This window comes from Anser anser (assembly GCF_964211835.1).
Source record: "Anser anser genome assembly, chromosome: 1".
In the NCBI taxonomy this organism is placed as follows: Eukaryota; Metazoa; Chordata; class Aves; order Anseriformes; family Anatidae; genus Anser; species Anser anser.
The window spans coordinates 180,698,027-180,707,233 of record NC_139720.1 but is presented as its reverse complement, the minus strand read 5'-3'; the positions used below and the strand labels follow the sequence as shown (position 1 = coordinate 180,707,233).

The 9,207-nt window shown below is 41.5% G+C and overlaps 1 protein-coding gene across 1 annotated transcript; it reads left to right on the top strand.

Annotated features, from left to right (window-relative positions):
* Nucleotides 1-612: 612 nt before the first annotated feature.
* LOC310898449 (snaclec agkisacutacin subunit A-like) lies at nucleotides 613-8,993 on the top strand. The gene is made up of 6 exons (XM_083833609.1): nucleotides 613-761; nucleotides 2,964-3,055; nucleotides 4,842-4,951; nucleotides 7,096-7,227; nucleotides 8,247-8,382; nucleotides 8,666-8,993. Exons 2-6 carry the CDS (start codon nucleotides 2,998-3,000, stop codon nucleotides 8,746-8,748), a joined length of 519 nt encoding a protein of 172 aa, XP_083689735.1. The 5' UTR covers nucleotides 613-761; nucleotides 2,964-2,997; the 3' UTR covers nucleotides 8,749-8,993.
* The last annotated feature ends 214 nt before the right edge of the window (nucleotides 8,994-9,207 follow it).

The window sequence follows — 9,207 nt, the reverse complement described above, 5'->3', positions numbered from 1 at the left end:
TTTTAAATAAGTGCATTAGTGCAAATGTGTACCATGCGTCAGCGTCTTTTTCAGGCACCAGGGAAGCTATTTGTTGTACAGGAGGATATTTGAGCAGGATTTAAGAAATGGGTTGGAGCCTATGTAAATTTAATAGAGCTTGAAAAGCTTCTGAGCTCTGTCCCATAACACTGGTTTACCAGCAAACCTCAGTATTGGCCTTAGGTAAAAATCCTCTCCTGTAGGGATAGTTTATGCAACTTCCCTGTTAGGTGTTGCCCTGCAGCCGGCACATGGATGAGCAGGCATCTGTCCACAACACACACACACACAATTGCTTAAAGTGAAATCTCTATGCACACATGTTTAGCCTCAGAAAACAACTTCACAGTGCTGGCTGATGGTGGGGTTGTGTCCTATGCTGGTATTTCAACGGAGGCCTCTAATCCCCTCATTTCAGTCTTCCACACAGAGACAGAAATTTGCTCTCTGGACCCATGTGATTTCTCACTTAATTGTTCAGATTAAGGGTGTGTTTCTGATCAAGGGCCTGATACAAAAAGACACTTCAACCAATGTACACAAAGGTATGGTGAAGAGCAGATCCCACCCACCTCTGTTTGAGGGAAAGCACTACCACAACAAAAGCTGTCAGGGATAATACTGGAGGAGGTTTCATTTGCCAGAGTATAAAGAACCACGCTAGCAAAAGTCGGCATAATATAAATACCTCAAGGACAAAGATTTCTCCCACTAAAGAGACGAGGAGTAAGGAATTAAAGGTAAGAAGAGCATACATCCATAAAAGTGGTGTCTATTGCTTTTTTTAACATATATTTTCTTAGATCCCTCTAAGTTTGTTAACAAGGTGGTGGGTTTTAATATTCATTGCACATTTTTAATACCCCTTCACAACTGTTACATATTTGTGTATTTCTGTAGATACGTGCATGTAAGTATGTATCAACACATTTATACATACACATACATATCCATAGGAGTATGTATGATATATAGAAAAATATTTATACATACCTGCTGCTTTCTGTCCTATAGAGGTATCACTTATGTTATCTATACCTTATGCCTTCTCTGTCTCTCTACCAGTACAAATGGAAGTGTTCCACACAACAGGTGGTGTGATTTCAATCTCTTTTATTCAGGTGTCAATCCAGAGCCACTGCATTAACTGAAATGCAATCACTCAGGTTTTTTTTTCTTTTTTTGGTCTTTTTTTCGGTCTTTTTTTCTTTTTTTTTTTGGTGGCAGTAAAGGTCAAAATATGGGCAAACTGGGACTGTAATTGATTTGTTGTAATTTAGAGTTAACCAAGTATTTTCTATTAATCTCTCCATTTGTCATACCAAGAGTGTGTTTCATTTCAGGTCTATTCTTCTTTTTGAAAATAGTATTGAATGAATGAAGTTCACCCTTCTGCTGCTGCTTTCAGCCCTGCATATCTTTTGTCCTTACTTACTGCATCCTTACTTGTATAAACACATGAATGTTTTCTGTTCATTCTCTTATATTCTGTTCATACTCTTCAGAGCTGTTTTACAAAAAGTAGAAATGTGAAATTTGGCTAAAAAAAAAAAAGAAAAAAAAAAGTCGTGAGTGAGATAAGGATATCTAATAATGAGTGAGATAAGGATAACTAATTCATTGTGTGTGTACTAAAGGAAGGAGCCTGATTAAGAAAGGAACACTGTCTGGGTTTCTCTGTCATGAGAAATGGGACAATTTGGAAAAAGAAAATCTGTGCTGAAAAATGTGGAAAAATCTAACAAAAACTGAAATCTTGATTGGTGGGCTGAGCCACATCCTAAAGTGATGTTTTGCCATAAATGATGTAAGCCAAGGAACAGGAAATGCATGTCCAATCAGGCTTTGAATATTCCCAAGGATGAAGAATCCACAGTCTCTCTGGGCAACCTGTGTCCCTGAACACTCTCAAAGTAGAAAAGTTTTTGCTGTGCTTAAATGGAGATTCCTGTATTTTAACTTGTGTCCATTGCCTCCTGTCCTGTCTTTCTAAACTACTGAGGCTGGCTCTGCTTTCTTTGCTTCCCCTTTTCCAGTATTTGTATAAATTTATAAGATCCCTCTGAGCCTTCTGTTCTCCAGGCTGAATAGCCCTCCCATCTCTCTCAGCTTCATACGAAAGATGCTCCAGACTCTTAGTCATTACCGTGGCCTGTATATTGGCCCATAGTCATGGGCCATGGCCCGTACCATGGCCTATAGTCATTACTAGGCATGGCTGGACTCACTCCATGTCTGTCTTGTCCTGGGGAGCCCAGCACTGGTTCAAGCACTACAGATGTGTCTCACCAGGGTTAAACAGAGGGAACCCTCTGTTTACCTCCCTCAACTTGCTGGCCACCCCCTTTCTGATGCAACCCAGGAGGCTGTTGTCCTTGGCAATTAGGGCACGTTGCTGTCCTGTGGTCAGCTTGCTGTCCACCAGGCCCTTCTTTGCAGAGATGCTTTCCAGTCAGTTGGCTCCCAGCCTATACTGGCGCCTGGGGTTGTTCTTCACAAGAAGCAGGACTTGGCATTTGCTTCGTTGAACTCCATGACGTTCCTGCTGTCCCGTTCCTCCAGCCTGTTGAGGTCTCTCTGAAAGGCAGCACGACCGCATGGTGTGCCAGCTACACCTCCCAGTTTTGTATCGTATGTGAACTTGCGGATGGTACACTGTGTCCCATCGGAGAGGTCATTAACAAATATCTTAAAAAGTACTGGCAGCAGTATTGACCCCTGGGACGTACTGCTGGTCACTTGCCTCCAGCTGGACGTTTTGCCACAGACCACAATGCTTCGAGTTCCACAGTTCAGCTAGTCCTCCATCCACCTCACACGCACTCTTCCCAGTGAAGTAAAATACATTGCTGCAAGCCTCTTTCATAGGGTTGCAGATCTTTCCACTTACAAACTTCCACCAACATTTAGGTACTAAACTGAACACCTTCTGCTTTTTACAGGTCACAGGTAGTAGGGCTACCAGGCCATCTGACAATGTCCTATCATTTTTTTTTCCTGCTTTTTGGAGTCTTGATTCTCTCCATCTCAGAAGGTGAGTGTAATGTGCCTCAGTTGTTTTTCTGATGTTGCAAAAAAAATAATCTGTCCCCTAGCTTCAACTTTTTGCCTCTGTTGCCATCACAGGCCTCGTTTACAGTCATTAAGGAAGAAAATCTGAGGTATTTTTCTAAATGTAAAATGAATATAATGTCATCTTGACCTTTTCAGGAAAGCACTGAGGAGAAATCAGAGGTTAGAGACACTCTGTGTGACCTTGCCCCAGCGCAAGCTTCCCTCCTGCAAAGCTCTGCAAACTGTCATTAGCTCCTACAATTTATCTGTACAAACTAGATCCTGTGGTTTGTCTGACCCTCTCTGTCAGACCCAGAAGCCAAGCTCTTTCCATGACAGGGACTCCCTGCATGAGGATAGGTTACTTTGAGGGTCACAGGGGATGCCAAGAGAAGGTGGAGACTTCCCCTGTGTGTTGTTGAAGGAGCAATGCGTGACTGCCAGCCAAGGCAGAACCAATTGTGCAATCAGCTTGGCTTGGCTAGGCTTTGGTGGCACACACTGTGTTGGGATAGAGAAGGCATGACCACTCTTTTGCGCCCTGTTCTGCCTTAGAGGAGAAAGAGTGTGCAACACGTTGGCCATTTTGGTTGCAGAGGCATGAGCAGCCCCAGAGCCAACTCCACAACTTGGGATGGCCTGAGATCCAAAAGCACTCAGAGAGAGCTGAAATTGTAATGCTGTGAGTCTCCTTTCAGGAAGCAGAAAAGAGGGAACAGGAGAAAAGAGAATATTTATCGTACCTTCCTTTATTATTTTTTTTCCTGTCTGGACTAGTGCCAAGCACATCTGTCCTAAGAGAGGGGAAATGTGGTTTCCACAAGATGAAACTTTGAATGGATACAAGCAGTTTCTAAGGAGACCTGCTCTATAATTGTAGAGGAAATTACAAGCTGAATCATCTGTGGTTTGGGGAGAGAAATCAATGATATTTTGTAAGTTGAACCCAACTGTGCTGACTACTTACCAAGAAAGAAACTGGAAAGAAATCAATTCCAAGAACTTTCAGCAAAATCCATCTTAATTCAGGCCTGACAAATGTGTTTTGTTCTCCTCTAAAGCAATGTGATGCACCAGCCTGAAGTCCCTATTACTATTGCAGAGACAGGCTCTCCCCAGCAAAGGCGGACTAATACACTACACTCCAGGCCAGCCAGACCACATGCTGATGACTCTTGGGAAACCACAAAGGCCCACACACCTTCCAGAGCTGGCCCAACGAACCTGCTGCTGTGTCTCCAGGGGGCAGATCCAGAGCAGAATCCACAAATGTGATGCATTGCAGCACGCATTGGAATGGATTGCTAAAGCACAGCTGCACCCACTGGACCCTGTAATGATGGCAGCAAAATAATACTGCTTATAACCTAAATGGCATCTGGCTCCTAAATTAGTGCTCCTCATATGCTGATGTTTTAAACATTATAATTTTATCTATCTATCTATTTATTTATTTATTTATTTTAAAAGACAAAAGGAAGAAAAAAAAAAAAAAAAAAAAGCCAAGCCCTGAATATCTAGTATTTGCCCTTTGTTTTGCAGTTTCATTTTACTGAATGTCCCTGTGAAATGCTGAACTCAGTTTAGCTGAATCAAGATATTTTAGGGATATCTCCCTATCTGGAAAGATTTGTGAGACTTTTCTTTTGGATTTATTCTATGCTTATTTGTTGACAACACTATAGCTGAGCATCACAATGACTTGCCCAAAATTTCTGACAGACATAATCCTGCACATAACGTAATTCCTAATCCATCTCTTCCAGGCTCATCTGCAAAACTCATCTGCCAAAATCCATGTCAGAAAGGCTGGATTAGCTACAAAGGACGCTGCTACAAGCTTATTGAAGAGAGAATGACCTGGACCAAAGCTGAGGTACCAGGTTCTTCCAAACAGAAGTGTTCATCATTTCTTCTCTACTTTCTGCAGTTATCTGTCTTACACTAGACTCCTTTTTCCTCCCTCTCTGCTTCTTCTGTCATGTATCAGTGTTGACCAAAAGAATTTGATATTCAGCTCAGTGCAGATGGGGATAGCTGTACTCTGCCTCACCACAGGACACGCTCCTGCAACAAACTACCTCCAGCTTGAAACCTGGACCTTCTGGAGTTGCTATTTCTCATGTTTCCCTTCTTATACTGAGGTTTTTGAGCACAAGGCCTATTTTCCTCATTCTGTAAAGTGAGTTATTTCTAATCATAGAATCACAGAATATCCCGAGTTGGAAAGGACCCATAAGAATCATCAAGTCCAACTCCTGGCACCGCACAGGTCTACCCAAAAGTTCAGACCATGTGACTAAGTGCACAGTCCAATTGCTTCTTAAATTCAGACAGGCTTGGTGCAGTGACTACTTCCCTGGGGAGCCTGTTCCAGTGTGCAGCCACCCTCTCAGTGAAGAACCTCTTCCTGATGTCTAGCCTAAACCTCCCCTGCCTCAGCTTAACACCGTTCCCGTGGGTCCTGTCACTGGTGATTACGGAGGTCAGCACCTGCCTCTCCACTCCCCCTCACAAGGAAGTTGTAGACTGCGATGAGGTCCCCCCTCAGCCTCCTCTTCTCCAGGCTGAACAGGCCCAGTGACCTCAGCCGCTCCTCATATGTCTTCCCCTCTAGGCCCTTCATCATCTTCGTTGCCCTCCTCTGGACACTCTCCAACAGTTTTACATCCTTTTTGTACTGTGGTGCCCAGAACTGCCCACAGTACTAGAGGTGAGGCCGCACCAGCGCAGAGTAGAGCTGGACAATCACTTCCCTCGACTGACTAGCAATGCCGTGCTTGATGCACCCCAGGATATGGTTGGCCCTCCTGGCTGCCAGGGCACAATACACCAGTGAACAGAAGTTTAGGTGGTTCTGGGGGATCCTTGAATGTAAGAGGACACCAAACTGAAGGGTTATATTTGAAGGGTTTCTCCGTCTGCTTCCTACATGTCTCACATCACCATTTCTTCTGGGTTTGACCTTTGTCACTGATTCATCAAATATCTTGGAAACAGTGAACCCTTTTTCCACTTCATTAAGTGATACTTCCTAAAAGACATTCTGACTTCACTTTGCTACCTGTTCAGTTGATATCAGGTGAGTCCTGTAATTTGAAGCTCTGCACCTGATATCTTTCAGGAGCCACACAAAAATTTTCCATATATGTTTGCCTCGGCATGCCATGTTTCTCTTGAGTCATGTCTACAAGAGTGTATGAAATTTAAATGCCTCAGGATGAAGAGAACAGTTTTCCCCTGAGCCTAAACACCAGTACTAAACATCAGCTAGAGTGCTCTTGCTTCACGGTGCAAACAAAAATATCCTTCCCTTCCAAATGCAAAAGAAAACTCTGGAGGACCCAGTCTGTTTGGAGAGACTCAGGGTGGAGAACTGTTCCTGTCTACTCCATTCCCCAGCTGGCTAGGGACACGAGGAAGGAACATCGTAAATAGCATCCTCTTGGACAAACTCTTCTGAAATCTCAATTTCTGCTCATCTGTCTTTTGGTATTTCTCTTCATTGTAAGGTTCATTTTGCCTGACGTTAGCTGTCAAAAAAGTGGAGATACCTAGGCTGTGCTGTTCAGTAGGGTCTTACCAGTGACAGCCACTTCATCTTAGCTCCCCTTAATGCCTTTCTTTCACTAGGTGTATGACAGTCTGGAGATACCTCTTGTTCTCTACTGGCTGTATAGAAACCCTGTGTAATTGGCTACACTACAGGCGCCACTCACTTGGATCCCGCAGTTCAAGTTTTTACTTTTTTTTTTTTTGAGCATTCCTTCTCTCTGTTCTTCTCTTTTTTCCATCATTGATTCCTCTTCTTTTGAAACTGAAAACTTTTGGTGGATTTCCCTGTCACCTCACATTTCTACTCCTATTAGATATCCCTTTCTTGGACTTTCTCTTACTGCCATGTCCTTTTCCACCCACTAATCATTTATTCCACATTTTTCTTTGCTCAACTCTTATTCAGAAAGCTCTAGCCATTTTTTATCTCCCATGTTTAACTCTCTACTGCTTCTTACTGTGCAGGAAACCTGTTCAGCTGAAAGAGCAGGAAGTCACCTAACCAGCATCACTAGTGAAGAAGAGAATGAATTCCTTCGTAAACTTTCTCAGGGACAAAAGGAAACCAAGCTCTGGACAGGTGGAACTTACCAAAAGGCAAGTGTGCCAGGACCGGTAATGAAAACAAGCATCAGTCAAAAGATCTTTATAACTCAACTGACCAAAAATGTCTACTAGAATTTTTTTATTTTTTTCCCCAAGGGAATAGTTTCCGTTTGTAACAAGGGAAGATCTTTTCAGTCTCAGCAAAACTAAAGATGTATCAAAAAGTCATGCTTTTTATCCTTCAGTGATTTGGGGGGCTGGGGATAGAGGAAGATGGGAGTTCGAGGAAAAAAAGTTGAAGTGATAAACTCTGATCAACATCATATTCCAATTATATTCCACCTGAAGAACGAGAGCTGAGATACAAATCTCAAAGGAGAAGTGGATAAATCCACCACTGGATGGTGGATAATAACTTCTCTCTTTAATTTCTGTTTAGCAGAATGTCAGGGTAGTAGACTGGACTTGGTGTTATAAAAAGCTTGGATGGATATATTCATTCAGATCTTTTAATGAATTCCTTCAGAGTGTTTTCTCACCAATATTCTAGACAATGAACCTACCAGAGCTTTTGCTGATATGGTGAATATAACATTAGTAAAATTGGTAAAAGCAAGTGAATTTCAGATTTGTAAGTGCATGTTGGAAATAGAAATTTTATTCTGTAAGTTTTACACATGCAACAGGGCATATCAATGACCTGTGTGTCCATCCAGAATGTCTCAAATTCTGAGTGTCACTTACCTGCAGTGAATTAGTCATGAGTGATATAGTCTATTCTGAATTACAAATATATTCAAGAAAATTATGATTTATTTGAGGACAATTCATATAGAGAAGATGAGGTGAAATTAATCTAACATGGAATTAAAAATTAATTATTCATGCAGCTCTACAGAACAATGATATCCCCACAAGCGATAACTGTTTCTAAGTCCATGTGGAAGAGGGCCCCCGTTCAGTCCTTTTTCCATCCCAGCAAATATAAAAGTGTGCCAAACTGCTTTCAGAATTTAACTGCTACCTGCAGTTCCCATTAAACTTCTGGAGTTATTTTTTTTTGTCTGCAGGGGTCATTGTTGAAATGGAGTGATGGATCTCTGACAACCTTCATCCAGAGGCCTCTGTCATCCATTTTCAGTTCTGTTAGAAGACTAATTAACAGTCTGTTTAACATAAAATTTTGCTTGAGCCTCAATATTGGAGGTAAGGAAAATCTAAGATGATTTATGACTCACACAGTTTACTTTGCTCTTGAACCTCTGCTATTCCAGTGGATAGACTATTTCCAGGATTAGCTACAGAAAACAACATCTTATTAAAATGTTGCCCAAACCTGCAATGTACATACTATGGAAACACAAATGAAAAGAAAATTAAATTTCCAGGTGCTGAACTGAGATTAAATGATTCCACGTAAGGAGTGAAATAGTTCTCTTATCATATCTTCTGCCTTTCCTTTGTTATCACTCTTGGTCTTTGTTTCCAGGAGAGGGTGAATGGGATGGCTCTAACTGCAGCAATAAGCTACCATTCATCTGCGTTTACAAACCAAACCTGAAGCACCCTTAACCTATCACTGAACGACTGATGAAACCTGACTGGCTGCTGTGGCACTTGGAATAGAGTTCAGCTGCAATCCATTAGTGCATTGAAATCCTTTGCATGGAAAAATCAAGATCCAATACTAAAAAAGCAGAAGTATTAGAGCAAGTTACTTTTATGTTCTGTTTGCATTATTGTGGTGATGTTCCTGTAGACTATCTCTAAAATGATCCCATAAAAATAAATTCTGATTTGATTTGAATGCTTGATGAAATCAGCATACCATTTAGCTTTTCCACAGGGTGTTCAAGAATATTCATAAGAGCTCTTTAATTATTAAATAATTACCAATCACTCATTAAAACATTATTCATTTCACCATTTAATCATGCCAAGTCATACATTAGTCATACATTTTAAATCCTAGAATTTCTTTCTTCTAAGTGTCAGATAGATCCAAGGAGAATAAATTGAATGTTTTTAATA